General features: G+C 32.6%; 1 protein-coding gene across 1 annotated transcript in view; it reads left to right on the top strand.

Moving 5' to 3' along the window:
* Nucleotides 1-5,178: 5,178 nt before the first annotated feature.
* The window catches only part of LIN28B (lin-28 homolog B), a 100,475-nt gene continuing 78,143 nt past the window's right edge, over nucleotides 5,179-27,510 (top strand). The window contains exons 1-2 of the mRNA XM_011360711.1: nucleotides 5,179-5,188; nucleotides 6,036-6,223. Coding sequence (XP_011359013.1) covers nucleotides 5,179-5,188; nucleotides 6,036-6,223 — 198 coding nt within the window. The remainder of the gene's footprint in view (nucleotides 5,189-6,035; nucleotides 6,224-27,510) is intronic.

Below are 27,510 nucleotides of genomic sequence, written 5' to 3'. Positions count from 1 at the left end.
CTGTTCTTTTCCTTCCTGTTTTCCATCCACCTGTCTTCATCTTCCAAATAAACCCAAAGTGAAAATATTAAATACTTAGGAAACAGTCCACACTCTTATTTCAGTTGATTATTTCTTTCGATGAGATTATTATAGAATCAACTTTCATTCATTGCCTTGGGGGAGGGGAAAAATTACGTTTACATTATTTAGTGTCATTTCTACAGACTCAGAATATATACTACAGAAGATCTTTAAATTATGAAATACATGTTCAAGTAGTACAGGTGAAAAGTACTCATTTTTCTTATAAAACATGAAGCTTTTTTGTGCTATTCTGTGCAAAACAATAGTGTTATTACAAAATGATTTTTCTATCTTTGTTCTGATTAAAATCCTTTAAGAAAGTGTTGGCATAGTTCAGAAGCAATTTGGAAGGAGTAATAACATTTTTATTTTTTCTTTTCATTGGAGGAGTATGTTAATGGAACAGGATTTTTTTTGCTATTTCAGTTTTTTTAAAAGGAATTTTCTACAAAATGGTGGTCTTAAAATACTGCCCCTTTTCTGAATAATTTTATTGCTCTACTTTGCTGAAATGTAACAGACCAAAAAGAAAGAAACATTTGCAAATGATTGTTTTTTGAAATATGAAAGCAATTTGTCTAGAAAATTTTAAATATATGCTAATCGGTTCCTGTATTTTCTATAATTTTATTTAAGTCTGTGGAAGTGTGTTAAGATATTTAAAGAAAAAAATTTTAAGAGACTTTTACAACTGTGTAAAAATTCTCAAATTGGAACAATTGTGTTAAGCCAGAGCATTTTGCTACGAGATAAGGAAATTAAATGAGAACGGAATTTTGCTTTTCGGAAACAAAAACAAAATGCCCCCGTATTCTGAAGTGCCTTTACTATAAGATCAAGGCATCCAGCCGAGTACTCTTTTCATTTGACTCCGTATTGTAAGAATTTAAAGAAAGTTATTTGCCAGGTAGTTTGCTGAAACGCTGTGGGAGGGATCGGGAATAGTTTGCCCGACGTGCGCGTCGCAACTTTTAGGCTAAAAACCTCACGCTGAGGCCATAGGGTGGGTTCCCTAAAATCTCCTGGGGCCGACCCCCACCCCCTTCCAGGCCTACGGCTTTTCCTGATCCTCCAAAGGCGCACGGCGATGTTTTCGTGGCTGCACTAAAGTACGGCGCCAGGAGTCTGGAGACCGCTCCATTTTAGGCACGGCCTGGTGGGGGAGTGGAGGCGGGTGATGGCAGTGGTCATTTTTTCGGGTGCTCCAGAGTCCCCTTTTTTTTCGACTTCACTTAGATATCCGAGACTCTGACATCTGACAAAGGGATCAAATTATAAATGATGTATGTCTGGAAAGGCAGTAAAAGTAGTCGATTGTGCCAAGTATTTCCTTCCATAGTGGTGAAGGCAAGGGTTTCCTTTGTTTGGTGTTCTTGGGGACACAATGACAAATGTAAAATCCCTTAATTAGTGAGAAACCATTAGCCTTCTTCGGAACCGCTCCACTTGTAGAGAGGAGGTGGTGATGTGTTGAATAAAGGGAAAGGTGACTGGAGAAAGAGGAGAGGAAGTGGCGGGGGTGGAGGTGGAGGGAAGGGGCAGATCCGCTGGCCCGGGGGGTCTCTGTGACCCTGGGGCGCGAGCTGCGCGTGAAGATACACGGCTGCAAAGGCAGCGCTGAGGCTCCAGAGCCTGGCCTTATTTGCCGGCGGGAGACCACGGGTGGAGTCGCTTGCTGCAATGCCACAGCCCCTCCTCCTAGTTTTAAGAAGAACCGAAGCATTGTTTCTGCTTTGATAGAAGTCACTCGTTGCTTATAGGAAGACAACGACGGTGGGCTCTGGCACCTCTTGGCTCCTTGCATTGTACTATTGGAATAAACACACACACACACACAAACACAACCAACAGCTGCGAATATGTGTACTTAGTTTTTTAAATAGAGAAACCTTAGTATGATAACCAACAGGCATATGCTAAGTTAGTTCCTTGATTTTTACCCCCCGTGCATTGACAATTCTTTGTTGCTACTTGAACTTATTTTAAAGACATTTTGAAAGAACTATGATAAATCAACTTACTAAAACATTTGGCTTTCACAAGTATAAAACATGCGTTTTGAGTCAAGCACAGGTCTTTCTGGCACTAAAAACAAGTAGGAAATGAGAAAAAAATTAAAACCAGAAGACTTCAGGAAGGTGACAAATTGGAAAGCATTCTAGGAGATTCATAGGACCATTTTATGTGAAAGAAGCATTCTATGAGCTTAAAGAGATTATGTTCAGTTTTATTAAAGGATCTCGGGCTCAAAAGAAGGGTGGGGGGTACACAGACGAATCTATGTAAAAGACAGTACCACATCCCTGAAATGGTGATATTTTGTTTCTCACTGTTTTCTTCACTTCTCTCCCTTCCCAATTTCCTTCCCTCCTCCCTGTAACCTACCCTCTTCTCTTCTCTCCCCCTTTTCTTTACCCCACCCCCAAGGTATGTAAATGCAGTTGCCTTAAATTCTTTGTGAATGAATGTTAGAGGATTTCTCAGAGTTCCCAGTTGGAAAAAGCCTTCTACACAACTTGAAAGGCTGATGTCCCTCTCAGGAAATGAATGAGTCGATAACCTCTGACACTGGTGACCAGTCCAGTGAACCCTACCTTAATTCCACTAATACTGGAGGCCCCCAATCAGGCAAGAAGGTGAATTTCATAACTACCATTCTATGTGGTTCAGTTATGACATTTCACACTTTTCATCTAATTGTCGATAGTTTTGAATTTCTTGAAAGTCACTAATAAACAAGGATTCAGAATCAATTATATTATTTCTGATTTTATGATTAAACAATTTTCAAATTAAAACAAACTTATAGATAAAATATTTTTTGTAAATGTGTGTCAGTGACTATACTGGCCTGTGAATTTTACAACTACTTTTACATAAGTAATAGCTTTCCCCCTCAACTTACATAATACTTTTTCAGATTTTTTTCTTAACCAGATGTTGATTTTTAAAAGTAGTTCTTTCGTTTAAAATATTTTTTAAAAACCCACATAACTTATTTTAGTATTTTCTATTTTGTGTGTGAAATGTTTAACCTGGAATGTCATCATTAAAGTTACTTCATGTAATCAGTTGATTTCTACTATTAATGCCTAATAAATGTTTTAACAAATAATTTTTTGAGATCCTCTAGCTTTTGTTACTCTTTCAAAATCATTTGGATTTTCACTTTTCCTTTTCTCCCTACCAGCTGGCACATGGTTATCCCCACAAAGTAAATAAAATGAGAAAACTTTGCCCCATTTCCTGAGAAGCAACAAGAAATAAACACGAAAAATCTTTACAAATGCATGTCTTGGTTGACACCTTTTACCACAAACAGCTGGAAATAGCATAAATATACATCCATTCATTTCAGATCCGAACCAATTAGTATACATTTATATTTATTGCTTTAATATGGAGAGGAGGTGTCCATAGGTGCTGTATGTGGATTTTCAAAAGCTTTTAGATTCAAGATCCCTACATTTTAGTTTGTGTGAAAGTGTCAGGAGTGTTAGGAGTTAGCAGTGAGGACGTTTGGAGAGACCGGAGGGGATTGCAGGTTTGGTGGGGGAGGGTCAACTCGGTAGCTTTGCCTAAGGGAAGTGGTATCTGTACAGTTTCTCCGTAAACTGCTTGTTTAAGAAAATGGGGGTGGGGTGGGGGAAAGAGTGGTGGTGCATTTTAATGTTTCAAAAACGAGTGTTATTTTCTACTTTAAAAGAAGTAAAGCATTTCTAGTTGATCTATGATATTTATTGTATTCGATGAGGGCAGTAATACTGGTGTCAGCATCTAGTAATCTACAATCATTTGAACTAATTTGAAAGGTAAGGGGAAAGCATTTTGAAACTGGGGCCGGACCGGGGACGGGACGGTACGAGCCTAATCCGTTATTAAATTTTCGTTTATTCGACTCTTCTATCCACTGGTAGTTGACTTTTAAAATGTCAGGGTCCAGTCAATATTACATGAATTTACCTTTTTTCTCCTACTTGCCTCTTTCTTCACCCCTCCCCCCACCGGCGCCCGCTTTTTTCTCCCCCACCTCTTTCTCTGGCTCTGCAGCCGCCTCTGCTGGCGGCTCCTCTTCACCTCCCCTGCCTGGAGAACCCCTCCCCCTCCCTGCCCTACGTCGTCTTGCTCTTGGGGAACAATCGCCACTGATTGAGGTTCACTCTATGTTAGGCTGGAAAACTGGGCTGTTATTTAGGAAGTCATTAATCACATCTCCTCCCCCGGAAAGAGATGGCGGAGAAACCTGTGAAGTACAATTTCTTACCAACCCCCTCCAAAGTGTTCCGAAATGATAAACCTAAACACAATTTGACTACGTGAAGGTGATAGCAATTTTTCCCGGTAGGATTTTATTTCAAATTTGAAAAAATTTCAGGGCACAATCAGGTAATTGTGTGTTATTTTCGTATTGTAGGTGTACATTACGATTATCTAAACTTTCATAGGAATGTAATTAGGTTTAATTAGGTTTTTTGGAAATTATGTATTTTCTTCTAAGAACCGAAAAATATGAAATTTGCGTCCCAAGCAGGTTTACTGCTATCGATCAACTGAAATCTTAGGGAGGAAAAAAAGCGTAACATCCGTTGCTTTATTTAAATGGCTTTTTTTCCCCCTAAATGAGATTATTTGGACAAGCTTGTGTGTAAGGCACATATACGACTGTGTCGTTTTTCTAAATCGACGATTCAGAAGCACCCTCCATTGTGTTTAAGTAAAAGCACGAAATCAGCATTCTGATTAATCGTAAAGAAGCGTCCCAAATTGTCTTTTAGATAACATGTTTGAGTTTTTCGTGTTCATTCATAAATTATTTTGATGTCAGCATAGATGAAATGGCGATTGGTTATCTCTTCCTCTTGCCAGCCCCTTAAGGATCCGAGGTGAAATTAGTAGCAAGAAAGCATGTAATTGACAAAGTCACGTGTGCTCAGGGGGCCAGAAACTGGAGAGAGAAGAGAAAAAAATCAAAAGAGGGAAAGCACATTAGACCATGCGAGCTAAATTTGTGATCGCACAAAATCAAGATGTTAGATTGATGCAGAAGATCACTCCGTTCCAAAGGGAAAGTTTTCATCTCACGAGTTTGGAGCAGAGGGCCCGTGGGGCAACATGGCCGAAGGTTAATTTTCTTTTCTATTGTTTTACTGTGATTTTCTCTCTTCCTTTCTCTCCCCCCTCCCCCTCTCCCACCCTTCTTTGCCGTTACCCCCCCTTCCCCGTTTTACCCCAATACTGGGCATTACCCCCACCCCCCATCGCGCAATGGGGCTTTCTGCAACCTATTGTTACAGATCTCCAAAAATGTTTTGTACCGCCCACACTGATTCACAACTTGAAAAGCTTTCAGGGGGCTATTGTTTGAATTGTTTGAGTGTGATTAAGCGCAGTTTCAGTTAGTGAGCCCAAGAAAACTTTTATACACCTGCCCCCTCCCCCATCCCACCCCAACTTTAATTGAAAGTTATCGGGTGGGGGGGGATGCACATTGCAGATAACCCTGGATTCGCTGCCGCCGCATGTGCGTTAAAGTAGTTCTAACCATCTTCGCGATTTCCCTTTTCTCCTCGTGCCCGCGGAGAAAAGAGTTTCTCTGAAATTTTCTCTTTGTAAATGGGATCAGTGTTAAATCAGCAATATGCAAGTAAAGTATCTCATGCCATAATGTAATATGTAGCTGAAAAATGGAGTTAAATGAAAAAGTACACGTCTGTACTGAAACGTGGAAGTGGATGTGATCGATAGAACAGTGTGGCTCCCCCTCCCCCGCTTCCCCTTTTAACCCTTTTCATTTTAAATATTTTCTGTAGAAAAGAAGGAATCAACCACTTAAGCATGTTTTTCCTATTTCCTCTCTCCCCAACCTCCAAGCAGTTTCTCTCTCTCTCTCTCTCTCTCTCTCTCTCTCTCATTCAGTGAACTGTATGGCAATACAGACTAACTGACTTTTTTTGTCCTGTTCCACTCAGGTGGGGCAAGCAAAGGTGGTGGAGAAGAGCCCGGGAAGCTGCCGGAGCAGGTAGAGGAAGAATCCCAGGTTTTGCACGGAACTGGCCACTGTAAGTGGTTCAATGTGCGAATGGGATTTGGATTCATCTCCATGATAAACCGAGAGGGAAGCCCTTTGGATATTCCAGTCGATGTATTCGTACACCAAGTAAGCCAAACTTTTTTCATCCCCCTCTTCACCTTTTTCCACGTGGAGCGGATCAGTAGTTTTGTAAATGGCTATACAATAATGTGCCCTTAGGTATATTGAAAGACAAGATCTTCCTTTTAGTAACGAGTTAATACAGTTTTTAAGGTGCTATTTGGACCCCTTCCTGGATATCTTTTCCTGAACAGAAAGTAAAATCTTTGAAATTTTACTGCTTGGATGCTGGTTGACTTTATTAGCAAGTTCCCCCCTTCATTCGACAGCGAAATTGCGGTGGTGTGGCTTCCGGTGTTATGGAATACAGTATACTTTGTCGCCTATGGCTGGTGAATGAGTGGGCAAATGAATGAAGAAACAGTGATCGTCTTAAGTAAAAAAAAAAAAAAAAATTGCTGTTATAAGAAATCAATAGGTCCCCGTATTTGTAGATATCACTAGTTTGTAGTTTTCCCTGCCCAGTAGTCATTTGTAGATTTAAGTAAAAATAATTGGATTTTACAGTAAAATAAAGTAGAATACTGTTGGCCTTGTATGGACTTGAAGAAACGCAAGAGAGGATGCTTGGTAATCAAACATTTTAAAATGTGCTCCTGTAGGGCATAGATCTAAAGGATACTGTCTCTTTAAGAGACTGAACTCAAAGAAACATGTGGCCAGAGGCGGCTCTAGCCTGTATGTTTAAAATGTGCTAGTCTCCTACCTGGGGTAAATTTCCACCATTGCTTATAGTGTGTTGTAATTTCTTAAGATGCTTAATATCATCAGAATGTCATCGCCTCTCATTTTCAAGATTTTATCCAGAAACAAGCAAATTAATACCTCATCCCCTTTCAATCCACTCCTCTCTGTTGCTTAATCTCTGTATAGTAAAAAAAAATTTACAGTTTGCAAGCTTGAACTATAAGTTATCTGTAATAATTAATTCTTAGGAGTAAAGGGATTTAAGACTAAAGAGGTTTAGTTTGGCTTGACATTTATGTTAAAAATTTAATGATTGACTATCAATACTATAGGTTGACTGACATAGATACGTGCAAGAAATAGTCTATTTGAGTGAAAATTATATATTTTGTTTGCTTCTATGTTGTATGTCCCTGATAATATTTACAACCTTCTTTTCTCCCTAAGGAATCATCTTAAATTAAGTTTATAAACAATAGAAACACATGAAACCATTGTTTTGATCTGTTGTCCTGTGGTGCTTGGTAGCTTCCTGACCTTGCTGTATGGTGTGTGTTTTCCTTTCCTAAAGGCCTGGCCATCATTATTGGCTGTTTACATGTGGAAGAATCAGCATAATCTGTGAATTGAAACAGCGTTTAAATACATAAATAGAAGTCCACAGACAGGCTACTGAATTTTATGCCTCCTACTTTACCTTGCAAAATGAAGCCACATTTTCTTTTTTCTTCCCTAGACTGAATGACTGAAATCATTGACAGATCCATTTCTGTCAGGCTCTGGCTTTCCCCCCTTTGAACCTTCTTTAGGTTGTTAAATTGTTCTTTACGATCTCATAAATTTGTTTTATAGATGAATGAAAAAAATAACCCTTTCTTCTTTGTCTGATCACACCTTGTTATAATTTGGTTTTCTATCTTTACCTTTTAATATATTCAAATGTTAGATATCTTATTAATCAATATTAATGTTTAGAACCATGAGACATCCAAATTTAAGCTGTTCAATGATTATGTTGATAAACATTCCTATATTCACTAAATTAAGGAATACTGTATTGCTGGAAAAGTTTTATAGATAGCAAACAGTTTCTAGAGTATAATAATTGATTATTTAAGACTTGCTTTAATCTTCTGTTACACATCATATGTTTACTAAAAGAACAATATTAAAATGACGTGATAAAAATGCTCTTTAAATATGTATATTTGTAGTCTTCAGAAGAATGTACATTCTTAGGAAGAAGTATGTAAAAAGTCAATAAAACTTAAATATTAGCGTTTTTGTGATGTAAAAAAACCAGACTCTGATAATCTTTACATTTAAAATTAGAAAGTAACATTTCAAGAGATTTTTTTTTTTATGGTTACAGTGTTTGTTTCTTTTTTAAATATATCTCGAGTTTTTTCCTAGGGAAAAATTACTTAGATATCAATTGCTTCTTTTTGATACCTAGATTTCTGTCTTATACTGGGACTTAACATAAATTGCATATAAACCATATGAATAACTGTTTTGAAAAAGGCAGGAATACTACTGATTTTAGCCAAGCAGCTACAGGTAACAATTAGATGGTCATAAATGATATGTGTAGGTAGCATGTGAGCATTGCTTATAGAATCAGATTGCAGTTCAAGACCATTTTATAAGTTTTAAAAATGTTTTCAATTATTTTTGCTGCCATTTTTACTGTCAGCAATCTCAAAAGCATACTAGGTTTTATATAAAATTATAAATTAGATTTTTTTCCTCATGTCTATATACTCTTCTGTTATGAAAGATAGACATTATGTATAATTAGGACATTTAATTGTTCTTCTGGACCAATATTCATTTTAAATATATGATGAATGTTCAGAAGTATTATGTATCAATGGATTTTTTTAAATATTCAGAAACATGTTCTTAATAGTATATACCTGAGGAAATAAGAAAATCAATTAGTTTCTGTAAAATAATATTTAAAAACCCAGGATATATTTTTTCTTTTGAAAATATTGACTGCCAAGAACTGGATATCAAAAGCCATAATTCAGTTGCCAAGAAATGAAGAGAACATATATATGTGTTATAAAAAATAGATCTGTTACCTAAATTTGTTGACCTAATTTTATTTAAAATTTGTTGGCAATAATACAATCAACCTATTAGTTTCTGTAATGTCACCAACTCCTCAAACAGAAACACATGACTCAGGTGCTGCACTTTTCCTATCTTTAGACTTGTTGATAAATGCAGTGAGATTCTCCTGTTTGAGAATGGTGTGTGACCATTGGTGGTTTAAAATGACAGTCTTCATTTGACTTGCTAATGTTAACTTGTGATTTAAATGATCTTATTTTTATATACTGTTAATGAATATATATGTATTCTGACACATGTTAATACTGAAACAGTTAGCCTTCAATACTGAATATTTTAATTTTAAAAACAACAAAAATGTATAAATATTATTTTTGAATTTTGTCACTGCACACAGTTTTTGAAATGTTCCTTAAAATATTTAATATTCAAAATTTTAAAATTTTGATGATGATTTAGTTTGTAAATAGCATAAATTTGTAGGAGTTTCTTACTTTAGAGTCCAATGCAAAACATAGATTTGTCTATCAATTGAAGAGTTACATGGTTAACACAGATTTGTAAGTCTAAGTTCCTACTAAGGCAATTTGATCAATTAGAATACAGTTGTTTTGTATGTGCTTAATACTTCTCTCAATTTTTTGTTAATGGATTTTAAAAATTTGCATCAACAGCTGGAGTGTGGGCTAACATGTTTAAATTACCTGGAAAGGTCTTTGAGAACTTTTTAAAATATTATAAGCTTTTAATAGGACAAATATTTTATGGTCCTTTAGATGAATTACACAGTAATTAAATATTAGATCTTTTCTGGAGAAGAGCAGTGTTCCCCAATAACTACCTGTTGATATTTGTTATCCTGTAAGTTTTTCTTTACATAGATTTTGACACTTATTTCCAAAGTCATTATCATACCTAATGATCATCTGAAATTTATTCCGTTTAGGGGAGAGATAGAATCCATTTTCCTTATTGCCCTCTCTTAAGCTCATTTGTGTAATATTTTTTTTTCACCTGTTGGGTTATATTTGGAATTCTTTGCCATCAAATATGATACAAAGAATTTTTTTAACATGACTGTGTAATTCATTTATTTCACAAATTATGTATGAATTGTTTTCAAAGAGAAAGTAATTCAAAATGGCTTCAATTTATCTCCCATTATTCAGCAGGCTTATATATATTTTTTAATAATTTGATTTTGAATTCTTCATTGCCTTTCAAGTACTGATGTTTTCTTCTTATGCTCTTTATTTCTAATTTATAAATTTATAGTTTTGTAACTGATAAATTTAAAACATTTTATTAATAATATAAGATATGAAAACATTAGAGATGACTAATAGTCATATATATGTGAAAATTTTAAATATTATACACAATTCAATTGGTATAGTATAGAGTTCAAATCTCAATGTTTTCAATATTAATTATACAATTTTGAAAACATTTCAATATGTTTATGTTTAAGGGCATTTCGTAGTATTTCATCACCAATTTACTAGCCATATCCACTTTTGTCAGTTTAGCATGAAAACATTTTTCATATGCACAATAGATGTGATTATTATTATTCTCAGGTCCGTTGAAAATTTCAATTTCTAAAAAATTATTTAGGTAGAGAAATCTTGGAAATTTTAAAATATGATCATGTAACTTTATAGAACATTAGTTAGTGAGTTATGCATTTTAATATTTTGAAAATAGTTCCTAAACCTAACAAATTTTCAAGACAATTTGCCCAGTTGACCAATTCAGAAGAATCCTGAACTAAACGTTTTAAAGCTACACAATCACATTTAATGGCATTTAAATCAAAATTCTATAAGACTTTGTCTTATAAAAGATATTACTTTCCTTTTTATTTTCAAATGTATTATTTTCAAGACTTTTTTTTTGTATCCTAAAAAGATGGTCTTTTTTTCATATTCAATTTAAACATGAAATGTGAATTGAGTGCATATTTAAGACATGGTCTTCTTTTCTCATCTTAAAGATTATTGATGTAACTCCTAAGTATATTCCTCTTTCTTATGTTTGATTCTTATTTTTAAAGAAATCATTCATGATTAATGAAGGCAACAAATTACAGAATTGTTTTTTATACCAATGTTGAAATCACAAACCACTTACCAAGTATTCAGCATAACATCTTTCTTTAACCTATCTTTTAACTCATCTCAGAGTTCTTGGGTTTCATAAGTTTTTAGAACTTTGTTACCTGCACTCAACATAGTAGATTAAAAAGTGTGTCCTTTATTGTAAATTTTCTTACTTTAGGGAAGCAAGAAACCCATATTATTTGAATTTAGTTGGATTTTTCCTGTTCAGAAATTACTTAAATATTGAGGATAGTTTTGTATATCTTAACTAATTTTTTTAGTGTTGCAACTAACCTAGAAGTTAAAAATATAGTGTATTGTATTCTTATTTCTAAACCAAGTTAACCTAAACAAATAAAGTGATAGTTCTAATTAATTAAATTGGAAAGTCTTTAAATATGATATTCTATAGACTTGATTTGGAGTTAAATATGAAATAAATAAAATAGTTATTTTATTATCATACCTTGAGCTATTTCTCACTGAATTTTAAGTAATGGAAAGTTGCTATAGGTTATGGTATTGTAACATATGCAGTTCACAAGAAATTTAAATGATTTATATTCCTCTCTAAAATAGTTTGACTGTAACATCTAATAACAGAAAAGGTGATAATAGTAACATTCAAGAAGATACATTGCATGTCAGTGGGGGTACATTTAGAAATGATCTTTTAGTAAGTATTCTATCAAATAAGTAACAAAAGTATTGTTACATTTTGATACATCAGGATTAATTTTATCTTCAACAAATTGGAAGATAATCTGATGACTGCTTTACCCCCACCCTCAATAATCTGAGTAATTGACAATTTACAAATGCCATCTAAAATAAAACTTATAGATAGTTGATAGATTTAGTCTTACATTTCTTTCTATAATCAGCTCTAAATTGGAGTAATACCTAACTTTTCAGATTGTTGCAAAGAGTAGAGACGTTACATAAACTGCAAAGCAAGTATGTGTTGAATAAATAAACTAACATGTAAACTAGTCTTTGCCAAAGTAAAATCATGGTTAAGTTATTTTTGGTGGCATATATTAATGGTGAAAAGCTAAATTGGCATCATCTTTTATGTGCTCTCTTTAAAATTTGGCAAAATGTGTTGTATAAATAGCTTAATTTTCATAACAGTGAACTACAAGGCTTTTTATTATAATTTTATGGTATTTAATACTGTTTAAAGTATCAAGATATAAACTGAGGTTTGGGAATAATTTTGTTACATAGATATTTTCAATAGTTTGTTGTATCATGAAATTTTACCTCTGTCTTCAGGTGTACATATCCAGTTTGTATATTCTTCAGTGTAAGTTAAGGAAAAAATATTGTTTTAAATAGACTTTCTATGATAATTTAATATCTATTGCTCTGTTAACAATTATTTAATCTTTATGAGATACTATATAATGGTATAGAATCTGGTCAAATAAATCAGTAGTCAAATTCTAGTTTATTATATATCTGGAGGGAAAGTAAGTTGCTTTGTCAGTGTCTTGGTGTCCTATAAACAAAGGGACAAAAATGTATCCACCTTGAAGAGGTGTATAATGAGGATTTAAATGTTCCACACGTAAAGCTTTTAACACAGACCTCGGGAAATAGTAAAGACACAACAATGTTGTATATAGTTATTACAAAGGAGAAGTAACATGGTAGAGTGAGGAAGAAGACAGTGGAAATGAAGGTTTGGATTTGGCTCTGCCGCTTGGTTGGTTCTTTACTATTGGCTAGTCACATCCTCAGAATTTCAGTGTTCTCATGGGTAAAATATGGTCAATAATATTTTCTCCCTATTTTGAGGAGTAAGGTAAGGATTAATTGAGATAACATGTGAAAATAACTTACAAACTGTAACAATACCAGGTTTTTAATCTTTATTTCAAACACTATATTTTTATTAATACTTTCACCATATAAAGCGTTGTCATAATTTTCAAAAGATAGTAATCTCATGTCATTTATTTTATTTTTTTACCTTGTCAGTTTTATTGAGGTATAATTTATGTAGAATAAGATTCACCAAATTTAAGTATACAATTAGATGAGTTTTGACAAATCATATGACCACCACTACCACTGTCATGATATAGAATATTAAATCACCCCAATGAATTCCTTTGTGCCCATTTGTAGTCACCCTTGAAGAGAAGAGGCCCAATGAGTTCCTTTGTGCCCATTTGTAGTCACCCTTGAAGAGAAGAGGCTTAGTTGTCTCAGGCTCAGTTGTCCTATATGATTATTTATATGTTACATTACTGGTTAACTAACCTGGTTCCTTTTAACTTTGTCTTGTCACACAAGAATCCAGTATCTTTTATCAAATACAGTTCATACTTATTTTCATGTGTTTTGTTTCTCTACTTTTTTCTGCTTGGAAATTATCTTTACACCAGTAGTTTCTATGCCAGTGAAAGTAAGACTAATATGCATTTCACTAATCTTGTACTTTTCATACAATATAAACTAACTACTTAGCTAATGGGGGGGGGATTTAGGTTTATTGATATTCATATTTCTTGTGGTAAATTAATTTCTGTCTCAACTGAGTTTTTGTATTAACATTCTTAGAGGTATAAGTTAACAAAATGGCTTATTGTCATATAAAAGTAGTATCTTTTAAGAAAATGATTACTCTAGAAAAATTTCTGGTTCAATAATTTATTCAACTATTTTTTATTGATCACATACTAAGTGTAAACTGTTGTATGATAGATTTAAAAGTTCTGCTCTTCAGCTTGCTATATATATTTTTCTGTTTTCTTTTAGCAAACTTTAATAAAATTTTCCAATTCTCATTCTTTTCATACAAAGTATAAAAGCAAAGAAAAAATTTTCTGATGTAATATTTACACTTTTTATAATGTCTAATTATATATCCTCTACTCATTTAATTTGGAGATAACTATAATTTTAAAATGTTATTTTTTAAGTTTTGAGTGAAATGATTTCTCATCAGTCTTAAAATGTATAGTTTTCGGATTTCACACATAGAAACTATCTTTACAGATGCTTAGAACCATATTATTTTATTGTGCTATTAATAACATACTTAATTTTTACCAGCTGCTTTAACTTTTTGTTATTACAGTCCACTTTTTAAAATCAAAACCCACTTAAATTTATTACTTTTGTTAATCTGAAAGTTGGCCTCTATTTCAAAAACTTGTAAGTTTAATTTGATAATGTTTTTTTGTTCAGTTTTATTGTGCTATATTATATAAAGACTATGTAAATTTAAAATTAATTTTATTTTAACCATGATTTGTTTATGACCATTTCTTTCCTTAAGCTTTGTAAGCAATTCCCTAGGCCAGTACTGATGTATTTCCAGACACTATAATGCTTAAATTATTTTATATTAATGTTTTTTCATTCAAATGAATCCTCTTTATCCTTAGTTGAATCTGTAACAGAAGGCTGACAACACTGGTTATATTTATTACCTTAAGTGCTTAATTGATTATTGATATATTTTAAAGCTTGGAATGAATTCTATCAACTTTTTTTTCAAAGTACGATTTCTTTTATAATATGGAAAGACTGGTGCTTGGAAACTAATTACACTTTTCAACAACTCCTTTAAATAGATTAAATGATACTAGAGACACATACCTAACAGTTCAGTGTATCATATTTAAAAAGATAAATGAATGAATCATTTTTAATTTTAACAAGAAAAAAATCTTACTAAATCTCTTTTTAGGATTGGTTAAACTATGAGCCAGAAATTTAACTACAGTATTGATCTCATTTTTTAACTTTTTAATTAAAATTTTTAGTTGAATATCAAAATATCGAATCTAAGGACAGTTGGATTTGCACGTTTGCCCCTTTCACTGTTTCCTCCCCCAAGCCATTGAAGAATTTTGAATGGTGAGGAATTTGCGCCCTTTGGCTCAGGTTGCAGACCCACTTGATCAAGCCAGAAAAACTGGGGTCAGAACTATTCACCGCTTATCTTTTCCTTGGGCCACTTGTAAATCCTGCCTTTCTGCTCTGCAAAAAAAAAAGAAGAAGAAGGAAAAAAAACCTTTTATATTATATTTATAGTAAAGCCTGGAGTATAAGACAAATGGTTGATGCTTGTGACTCCAAATGGGTTAATTTCACTTTTTTTAGAAGTTTTTCATTGCATTGCTGCTTATTTGATGCTTATAATTTTGTTTAAGTACATTTTATTTTATAAGATGTTATAAAAGCATCCTGTTGGTAGTGAAAGTGTGGTGATACGATATTCTATTTCAGGTTGAGATTTTACACCTTTGAGATGTAGTGATTACTTTTAAGTAAATTGAATTAGTTAATTTGAATTAGCTCTATAAAAAAAAGTATTTTGTTTTGATGTGGTTAATTTCCAGCATTTATGCTGACATCTAAAACTTGCATGAATCAATTATAGCACAAATTTATGAACTGTATCAATAATGGTGTAAAGAGTTTAAATATAAACCCAGGTTTAAACAAACACAAAACACTTTGTTCTTATCTCAGCATCCCTTAAAAGTATACAGCTCTGGTTCAGGACCTCAAGACCACCCATCACCCTGGACACTGGATACTCCTATTTATTCAAGAAGCTTGTGAAGTATCTGTGTGCCGGTGGGGGATGGTGTGTGTATCTGTGTAGGAAATCATAGGTGCTTTTATCCCCAACAGAAGCAGCATCATTGTTCATAAACTGAATTAGAATTTTCTAAAGCCTAACTTAAATTAAATGCTTGTTATTTTATGCAAGTGCTGGTTGCAGTTTTCACATTTTTGATGCTTTTAGAAGGTTAAAGTGGGCCCCCATTAAGATTAACTTCAATCCATTACAGCTTTTTGGCTTGCAGGCCCCACCCATTGGCCTTGGATAGCTAATACCGAGCTTTTGCTTCTTCCTGTAGAAAGGAAGGAAAGGAAAGAAAACTTCTTTCTCTTTCATTGTGTAAGTCATGTGACTTCCCTTTTAGTTACAGATAGTGCTGAAGTGAATCTCAAAATAAATAAGCTATCAAAGTTTTATGTTTATATGAAATATTTTTGAAATCTGCCTCTAAATTTATTTTTTTAATGCACTAAAATCTTTGTTTTGAACCACTATACCTTTACAACCATGCTGCTGTTTTTTTAGGAAGCCAAAAAAGTTACTAAATAGATTTTTAAAATAATACTGATCTTTTTATCTGCACCATAGTAGTTTCTTAGTGTACTTATTTTTCTATCAGTTATCTTAGCATCATTTGAGGTTTCTGAACTGTAGCTTATTTCTCAGAACTCGCAGTGTAAAGCAGAGATAGTGGTTGGGATCATTTTAGTGAGGAAAATTGCTGGTTGGGAAAAAAATGTTTTAGAGGACTGCGTGCAAATATAGGAAGGAATTAATTGAATATATTTTTGCTTCTCTTCTGTCACCTATGATAAATAAGCAGTGTAGCTAGCTGTTAGGTAGGGCTATCCAGCTCTTAGAATATTTAATTATGAAGTTAGATACTATGAGAATTTCATTATGAAGTTATATAACTTGAGGATAAATTATGTTTAGTCCTAATTTGGTGATGTAGACATGATGTTATAATTTACTATTAAAAATTTAATCTTTAAAATTATTTTAATTTGTTCTTAAGCTATTTTTCCAAACATTTAAATTTATTTTAGTAAACAGTATAACTGTTCCCAATAATAAGTAAAATATTTGAAACAAAGGTAGTTTTAAAAGAAGTAGCCTCTCAATAATTTTTAAGATAGAAATGTTTTTGGCACATATTTCCATGCAAGTAACTACTTTTAAAAGACTTCTAAGAAGCATACTATTTTAAAATCTAGTATGCATTTTTATTTAAAATACTTGTTTCAATAAAATGTTCCAGACTATTGTTACATTAAAAACATTTTCTTACATGTTCTTATAGTCTTTCTTATAGTCTTACAGATCTTAAAGGGCAATGATATTTAATCCTATGATTTTGCTATCAATCCAAGATGACTTGGTTAATAAGTTTGTAAATATGAAAAATTTGTTGAGATATATAGAAAAACTACGTAACTTTCTATTAATAATGGTGGGTTATCAGCTTTTCAATAACTAGGATCTGGCAATGAAGTCTGTAATATGCTGGTCCATGCTTTTATTTATGTTAAAATTTATAATAAGTGATTAATTTTGCATGTGCTTTATACAATTGAACATTTCAACTTCAGTTTAATTAATTAATTATTTATTGGTATTTATTTAATGTTTGAATTGTCCCTAAAATTTTGCTTTGGTGGAAAGGGTTGGGGTACTAAATCTTTGAAATCTATTATACTCCAATTACTGTTTGCATAGCAAGATATTCATAAAACACCAACAAACTTTAATAAAGTACTATATTTGAATCTACTAATGACATTTATTGTTGAAATAATCCATTTAGTACTTAGTGTTACTGTGAGTTTAAAATAAAAATATTAAGAAACAAAAACCTAATTTAAAAAAATCGCTAGTAGATTTTTTTGTGTAACACATGCTTCCCCTCCACACACAAAATTTGATATTAAAAAGTGAAAAGTTGAGTTTTTTTACCTTTATAATTCTTTCCTTCCTGCAAAAGTTTTCTGTAATCTGTATGGACAAAAGTAGTTTTAAAATGAATTTAAATGGCTTTAAGTGTTTTCATGTTTAGTTATAAAGACAAAGCTCATTTGTGGAAGTAACACCATTTGGGATATTGCTACTTGTTTTCATGTGGTTTTTATAAATATATGGTTGATAAATGATTTGTTTTCTGGATTTTCTTTCTCCTAAAATAAACTTTATAATAAATGGAGAATAAGTTTTCAAATCATTAAAATAAATGAAGGATCAAGTAAATAAAGACATTTGTTTCAGTTCATATTCTTTAGTTTAGGATTGGATATACATTTTTTTTAAGATATCTTGATATATACATGTATATATATATATATATAAAATCTTAACCAATAATGTTTGGGAAATATTTTTATTAGATATTGACCACTTTTCCATCCTCTCTGCCTTTACTTTTAAAAATATCTGGTCACTGTTAAACCATTAATATTCCTGAAGGTAATCCAGAATTTCCTGTGAGACTCAGTGTTCAACATATATTTAGTTGTCCAAATTTACAAAATCCAAACAAATTTTGGAAAATCTCAAAAGACATGGGATAATATTGTCAGTGAGATTTTTAATAGAATATAGTTCATTATTTCGATTTATATTTTTCAATTTTTAACTGTAAATTGTAAAAAAAAGAAGTTACCCAAATTATTATAGCATTATGCAGTCCCCAAGTTATTCCCTGCCTTAACATTATCATTTCATCTGCCACTAGGAATTATTACAGCTCTAAGTGGTCTCTCTCTTTGAGTTTTCTCCTCCCCCTTCTCCCCTCCCCCACTCCCATTCGGGAAGGAAGCCTGAGGCCCTAGCTCTAGAGACACCAGGGAAAAGCAAGCACTCAGCAGAAAGTGTCTGTCTTTGACAGAGGTGTCATCCCTTGGAGAAGAGTGTAGTTGAGAAGAGGTTAATAATATTAGAATGTTTGAAAGTCATCCTTAATTAATTTAGAATTTATTTTCGATATAGCTGGATATTGCTGCTGTTATGAAAAAAGAAGTGTACTTTGTTTAGGTGACAGCAAATTCCGATCCAGTCCTCCACCACTTTTCTCTTTACTTAGCTTTGCTTAAATCTTTTATATTTTTTCCAAAGGCTGTTGTCAGTGATTTTACTATCATTGAAGAGCAGGGTGAGTTCTGAACAAAAGCAATGGACAGTTAGGTAATTTTAACATTTCTAATAACTTACTGATATGTGCAATATTTACCTAAACTTCCAGAGAAATTACATATGAAATGTTTTACTCTACATCATTTGTTATCTAAAGATAACGTTTATATGTCTAGCATATTTTTGCCTAGAAGCCTTTTTAAACTACAAAGTGACTCATAAAATAGGCTAACAATGATCATAAATCAATATTGATAGGTCTAAAAATGTTTTAATTATTTACTTTCTTAGATTTTTGTGATATTGGCTTTTATTTGTTTGTTTGTTTCAGGATGAGTAAGAAAATGCACATTCAGTGGTGTAAACACTTTATAATCATAGTGTAAGATTGCTGAAGGGCCCAAGTTTCTTTCATTATGTTACAGATATTTCTGCTGGCATTTCTTCATCTTTAAGGACAATCCTTTTACTTAGCTCCACGTGCAATTTGTTCAAGTCTCATACTTGTTGACCCTAGTTTGAAAAATTTAAACAGAATGGTCATGGAATTTTTATAATTAACTTAAAGAGGATTTTAGAAATCATAATTTACATCTAAAAGTGAATATTATGTAATATTTGTTTTTTGGAATGAACCAAAGATATTTTGAAAATTTTTAATGTTATTTACTTAAAGGGCATATGTAAAAATATAACAGCAAGTATATTTAAGGTAATATAACAATGTTATAAGTATAAGTAATCTTTTGATAGAATAGCTTTAAAAATACAGTTAGAATGTAATCATGTATTCTTTTCTATTGGTCCAACCCTCACCAGATCAATGAACATTTATGTTTGTTTTGTTTTAGCTGCTTGCCACTCTACCATTCCTTGAGGATAAACCCTAATTTGCCACCATTTGGTCTTATCTCTTGATCAAAGACTGTGATGTAACTTTCCTCTACCAAGGCTTCTGTTCTGCACAGACAGTACCATGTCTTTCTCTAAATTTACTTTTAGAAAAAATCTTTGCCATCTTTTAGAATCCAGCCCCAAATTCAGATCCTTCTTTTCCTAAAGGCTTCCCTCATCATTCTATCTAGAATTCCTTACTTCATTCTTATAAACTCCAAAACTCTTTTTAAATAATGGGTTACTTGTCATAGATTGTCTTCTTTTATGTTTTGTTTTCTTGTTTCTCCTACTAAATTGTAAACTCTAAATAGAATTATTTAATAAAGTTGGTATTCCCTACAATACATGGGTGCATGCTTTTCATATAATTTCTACTCAAAAGCATTTCTTAAACAATGAAATAAACTATAACACAAGAACATTCTCCTCTTATTTTTCCATTAGGATAAAAAATATGGTTTATAGAGAACTAGCTGGAGTCATTGTTCAAGAGAGCATGTGCAAACTCTTGCTTAAGAAACCCTAGTGTTCAGCTTATATTCAGTTACCTTTAATATCACTCTTATATGTTCATTATACATTGACTTACATTTGATAAAGTGCGTCTGTGGGCCCAGAACACTTTTAGGCTCCTGTCTTTTTTTTCCAGCAGAAAAGATGGTGATTTCTGCGCTGTGTTTATTACCACAGTTTATTGCTAAGTCTAAAGTGTCTGCAGTTTATTGGAGGGGAATGTCCTACCAGTCTAATTCTCTTTTTAAATCCAGAGAACATTGACCTGGATATTCAATAAATGTTTTAGGTGGCAATATCATTAGGGAGATGAGAGGCATTACATGTAAATAGTGGAGACCTTAGAATGAGATAGACCTGAGTTTGAATCCCAGCTCCACTGCTTACTAGCTGTTTGCATTTTGCCACATTACCTTACCTCAGATATCCTATCTATAGAAATCAGATAGCAATACTAATTGTATAGGGTTGTGAGGATTTAAGTTAATGTATTTTAAGTGTCTAGTCTAGTTCCAGTAACGATTCCTTTTATATGCACTGATTTCCAATCTGGAGGACATGCCTCTTACCCTTCCACCAAATTGGGTTACTTAGATAGGAAAATTTAATGTCATTTCTGACTCGTAACTCTCTATTATCCCTCATGTCCAATCAATAACTAAATTATATATATGTGTGTATATATATTAAGTTGTATATGTGTATATATGCGTGTGTATATATATACATATGTGTATATTATATATATATTATATATATATATATATGTAAATATACACACACACCTCAAAATGCCACATAACTTCCTATCATCTGTACTTGAGATCTTAATGATTAGAGTCTTGATTGGCTGTCCCGTAGTTCATATCTAGAAAAACAAGGATCTGAAAATTAGGCAGTCAGATAAAGAAGCTTTGGAATTAAAGGCAGGCATATAATATGATTTGATGTTAGGTTCTTCCAGGGGCATGCTTCTGCAGGTGAATCACTTTCTAAAGGGAATCTGGTAGCAGGCTGCCTCCATCAAGACTTAGTTAGCTCCATCAGTTTATTTAACAAATAATTATTGAGCACCTAATATGTGAGATACAGCAATGAGCAAAACAAAATGAATGAAAATACCAGCCTTCATGCACCAACTCCCACTCCCCTCATCTCTTTTGCATTGTCTTCTATCTCTACTGTAAAAATAGGAACACACTAACAATATTCACTACAAAATACAACATTGTTAATTTTTTAAAAAAATTTCATGGTAATGTTTGAACTCTGGAAATTAATCTCAGGAGAATTTGAACATGAGGAGCATAAAAGAAGAAAGTGTAAAGTAACATTTATGAAATAATGACCCAAAGTCTGAGTTCTAGAGCATTCTAAAAATTATAATTTGAGATACATACAATAGTATTGTTAATAAAGAGAAGTAAAAGTTAGTGATCCGCAGCAGAAGTGTTGACTCAACACTTTGGGTCACGTTGGACTTTGGGACCAGATAATTCTTTGTTGTTGGGGGTTATCCTGTGCTTCATAGCATGTGTAGCAATATCCTTGACCCACTTCCCATTAGATACCAGCAGCACACTTCCCCATTTGTGACAATCAGAAGTGTCTCCCAACATTGCTAAATATCCCACAGAAGGCAAAATGCCCCATTTGAGAACCTCTGATTTAATGTCTCTGGTAAGTGCTTTATCAAATATATAATGCTTCATAATTAATATCTATAATCTTTTGTTTAGACATAAATGTAGTCTAAAATGATTTTAGAGGGCCTGTACATTGGGGGTAAGAAATTACCAATAAGTTCATATTTAAGTAGCAATATGGACTGAAAACTAAATGTGAAACATTTTAACATTTTTATTTTTAGAGTGTTATATATTGTATCATTCTGATTATAAATATAGTACATGTTGATTATAGGAATTTAGAGAAGACTATAAAGACCATAATAAAAATCATCTATTATCCAGCTACCCAAAGATAATCACTGCTTCCCTTTTAGTTTATTTTCTTTTACGTTTTTCCTCATCTGTATAACTTAAAAACAAATGCTATTTTTGAATTATTTACTTTTAGGCTATTTGCCTAAAAGTTTTTTACAAGTGGGGAAAATAACTTTCAATTTCCTTTGTCAAATTATTGCCAATTTTAAATTAGAGGAGTTTAAAGTTAATTGAATTATAATAGGAAAAATAGAGATTTATAAATTAATTTGGAAGTTGAGAAAAGTATAGAGAAACAAATACTATGCATTTGAGTGATAGATTCTAAATAATATTTGTTAGTGATGTACATTTTTTGAAATAAGAGTAAACCTAACATCCTATATTATTTCTTATTTTATCTACTTATAATTTCACGAGTCTGAATATGTAAGATTTATTTAAAAAAATTTTAAATCTGGGAAATTTTGTCATTAGGAAAAACTTGGGGAAAAACAAATATATGTACATGTCTTTATTTTCACATGCAAAATATAGAAAGGATTGGTATATGTATTTATTTTACATAAATTTGAAAGCCATCATTAAATCTTCAGTTAGATTTTCAGTTTTATAGGCAAGTGAATACCTTTTTCTCCTAGCAGATATGAAATTCGATTCTAAATATATTAGAGATGACCTTTACTTCTAAAATATATTATTTAAAATTCTGTAATATAGTTACTTTAATAATAAAATGCCATGAAATATTAAAATTCATAGGTTTACATAAGTTTTAATGAATCTGTGTGTTTAACCAAAGCATGTTAAGTACCATGTCAGTGTCATTTACAATTGAGAGAGGGTGAATTTTTATCTCTTTTAGAAAGAAAAATGTTTGGCCATAGAGCAAGGAGGAAGAACATTTTGGGCAGGGAAAATGATACATGTGCTAAAAGATAGAAGTAGTCTTGCATTTGAAAATTTTATATGACATTGGGAGTTTCCAGGAGCCCCTCTCGACTTTAAATTCCCAAATTGATTTCAGAGTTGCACAAATATTTATATTCCTTTTCATGCTGAGAAGATCTATGCTGACCTAAATTTAAGTGGCAAACATCTTCGGATTCTGTTTTGCATTATAGAAATTAAAAACCTATGTTAAAGGAACAATTTTCATTTAATATGAAAGGAAACAGCCTTTATATGCTCCTTAAATGTTCCTTTCTTAACAGTGATTGATTCATTATCCGTTCATCCACATATTTATTAGTTGTCACCCATGCATCTTCTCTATTCACTACGATTCCTCCTCCACATGCATACTGAATTAACCTTTTCATATCATGTCCACTTAACATTGTTGGCTATCCTCATTGTCTCAATACAGCCACTAGGAACAGCCCATCCTTAATCTATTGTTATTAATTTTATTCCTACCATATATTGAAAGGTATGCCTCTTATCATTTTCTGCTATATATTTCATGCTATAAATTTTCTCATGTCTCCTGGGTGCTCGATCCATTCTTAATATAATGCTAATCAGAACTGAGGTTGGACACTCCGGTAGATTTTGGAACATCTTATTTTAGCTAGCAAAAATAAAGCATCACAGAGGATGCAGGATATATCCTACCACACTATAAAGTCACCTTAGCCTTTGTTTCCTTTGTGCTATTATTTCCCATCTTTTCTAAAACGCTGCTATTTTTAAATCTTTCACTCATTTTTGTTCCTCTCACCACTTTGTGTGTGTGTGTGTGTTTTTCTCCTCTTTCTCAACTTCCACCCCCACTCCCTCTTCCTGGTGTAAAGAGCTTCTGTAGGAAATTGATAATCGTGTCTTTCTGCTTCAAAGTCTTTAACACATGGAGCTGGCTGCTAAGAGAAATTGACCAGGTTCCTGTGATCCTTGTCAGTTTCTCTGATTAATCAATTTTTCTGTACCACAGTAGCTGCTTTTAACAAAAGAAAACTAGATTGAAATTTCAGTCATTTGCCCATTGCCGCCTCACTTGTATCTGTTCTTCTATTCCTATCACTTTACCTTTTTATTATAAACTTTTAATTCGTGGCTTTTAGTTACCTCATTTGTACTGACTAGAGAGTAAAGAGCCAATTTCATGAATTGTATCTCCTCAATGATTCCAGCTAATACTTGCACAATTTAATTTATAAAGCTGCTTCCTATTAAGAAGGCAAAGACTGCAAATCAAAATGAGTGCATTTCTTTCCTCATTCTTGTTGACTTTTCTACAAAAACCAAGGCAAGGCAATTCCAAAGCACTTAGAAGGAAATCATGCTGTCATAGAAACTAATGCAATGAGATCCAGAAAAACCAGAGAGAGTTACTATATTGCTTTTTATAGGGTTATTTCTTTAAACATGTCAGGTACTGTTGTACTTAGATACAGAGTTAAAAGAATTTGTCTTTAGGTCATGGACAAGTTTGAGCAGCCAAGTTAGCCTCAAAATAAGGTTATAAGATCTGATGAGAAAATTTACAAAATAGCCAAAATATATTTGGAATATCCCTTAGGCATTACATAAAGATGTTTGCACATAGAGATATTAGATATGGACAAGTTATCATAGGAAGGAGTTAATTTGAATGGCCTTAGGCTTAGTGGTGAAATTGCATGATGGCCAATGCTCCAGAGCATGTTTTGTAAACAAGTAGTTCTATGGTGTATTAGTAAGTGTTCCCTCAAAGGAAAAAAGCCCCTTTTCAATAAGTTTGGTAAATTCTTGGTTATACAAAATTCTGTGTTTCTTTATTTAGTAAATGACTTCTCAGTGCCTAATTATACTGTTTTATGCTATCAGTCTCCAAGATAGGGATATAGTATATAGTACTTTCCATACTTGAACATTCACATCCCCCTCTTTATTTTTTTTAAGAATTGTCTCATGGGATATGGTTCCATGGGGGCAGGAACTGAGAAATTTTTGGCTGATGGCCAGTAATCTGTGTATTAATATTAATATCTTTACTCTTTAGCTCACAATTTATTGTTAAGTTAAAGGAAATTAAAGGTTTTTTAAACATTTCTCAACATTTTTAGTGATATATTTTTATTTTATAAGACCAGAGTCATAAATAATACCCAAGACATCCAGAAAAGCTTGGGGGTGGGGGGGGAGGTAGTTCATTATATAAAAAAATAGCCTAACAGGTGAGCTAAACTGACGCAAGGATTCAGAAAACATCAGCCATGCACACAGGCATCTGAAAAGGAAAGTGAAGATAGCACAAGATTGGTAAATGGTGGTGACGGTGGTATAGGGAAGCTGAAATTTGGCTAGGGTAGGTCAGGTGGAAAAAAAAGAAAAACAGTAAGTGATACACACTTGTCTTTCACTAGCAGCTTCTGGGAATAGCCTCTGGCCTATAGCACCTCGCTGGCTTTTTTTGAGTAGCAGCTGAGTTTGCTTGAAGGCAGCTACCCCAGTTTCTCAACAGGACAATATCAGGTATCTTCTCCTGGGAAGTTTTAATGCCCTAAGAGCAGTGATTCCAAGCATTTTTTAAAAATTTATAAAATTTCTGATCTGTTGCAGCCCAAACACTTTTGTACAAATGCTTCCTCGGTTTATATACTTGTCCAGTAACGAAAGCTTACTGAAAAGCACTGGTCCTCAGACCACATACACCAGCACTGTTACTAGAGAAAGTATCACCACTTCCGCCTGATCTCAACTTGAAAACGTCTTACCTCTTATAACTGCCTAAAATTCTTCCTACTGGGAACTAGACTTTTAATTCCACGAGTAGAGAAAAAATGATTTAAAAATATAGATTCTGTATCACTGATTATAATTTTGGTAATTTGTGAACCAGTAAACATTTTTTAAAGATTGGGGCGATTTAACAAATGTTTAATAATTGTCTTTCCAAAAAAATTGTGTTATAAATTTCACTGTTATAAAGAATGTAGAACACAATCTACAAATAGTACATATATGGTATTCTGTTATAAATTTCATGTAGCCAATTGATTCTCACAGATAGCTTTTGTTGATTTTTTTCTGAATTCTTGTATCCGTAGCCAAACTGTGCTTGTGATTGATGAACAAGTGTAATTCTTACATGAAGGTTAAATGATTTTGTCATACTAATGAGTAACACAAAACTCACACAAGAAAGACAAAGATGTCAGAACTTTATTGTGAGTGATTTCTTTGCTGAATTGGATAACAGTTTTTGAACACTGTAAGGCTATTTCTTCAACTTTTGTGCTATTTACAATGTAACAAATATATATATATATATATATATATATATATATATATATAGATATGCATGATACACTGTTAAATTTAATCTGCATTATTAACATTTTCTCCATCACTTTCCTAAGTGTCTAGACATTCAACAAAAGAATAAGTCAAGCCTTGATTTGTAGCATTGCCAATTTCCATGGTATAAATACTTTCACAGTAAATATTTATAATAAATTAATTAAGAAGTATGACGAGTATTTTTACCATTTTTCATATACTTTATTTCATTGTATTTCTTATTTCATTCATTTATTTTTACTTATAAATTTTATTTTTATTTATAATTTTTAATAATAACTATTTAACAACTATTTCATGGATTATAGTTGTGAATTTAGAAGTCATCACATGTAAGTGCTAGTAAAAGTGAGGTGGAGAGCATCATAAAAGAAGAAAATGCAAGGAGCATTTGAGGTCTTGCTCTCTGGCATATGTCATCAGTATGGCTCTAATAAACTCATAAAAATTCTCTAAAAAAGGAAAAACAAAGTGAAGGAGAAGGAGAGAGAAGGAGAGGAAGGAGGGGGAGGGAAAGTGAAGGGGGAGGAAGAAGAAGAAGAAGAGGAATAATAAAAAAGGGAAGGGGAAGAGGAAGGGATACAGAGTGGGAAGAAAAGGATCCAGGAACAAAATTTTGGAAAGTACCGATAAGTAAAAGGGATCAATGGCATATCTATAGCTTTCTTTGTAGTGATTTAAAGATAATAGATATTTGGATCCACAAGGAGCTTATCTTTTTTATAGAATTAAGGAGCAAAGGTATAGATGCTTATAATGGGAAAAATTGCTTAACATATGAGTAAATATATGAAATGTAATATGAACTATAAAAGTATGCTGAAACAAAAAAATAGCTTGGTTTTAGATAACGGAGACTTTTAGATATGTGTTTTGAAAACTTAAAATTACGATAAAAATATATAAATATATATACTACATATATAAATTAATGCCATTATGAGCACACCTGACTCAAACAAAATTGGATTTACTAACTTGTGGCAATGAGAGACGTGACACGTCGTGTGGAACCTTGGAACATCCCAGTGACAGGGTGTTAGAAAGGACTTACAGGATTTGGGT

This window comes from Pteropus vampyrus, unplaced genomic scaffold (assembly GCF_000151845.1).
Source record: "Pteropus vampyrus isolate Shadow unplaced genomic scaffold, Pvam_2.0 Scaffold58, whole genome shotgun sequence".
NCBI lineage: Eukaryota > Metazoa > Chordata > Mammalia > Chiroptera > Pteropodidae > Pteropus > Pteropus vampyrus.
The sequence above is the reverse complement of the archived record's forward strand: the minus strand, read 5'-3'. Positions and strand labels throughout refer to the sequence as shown.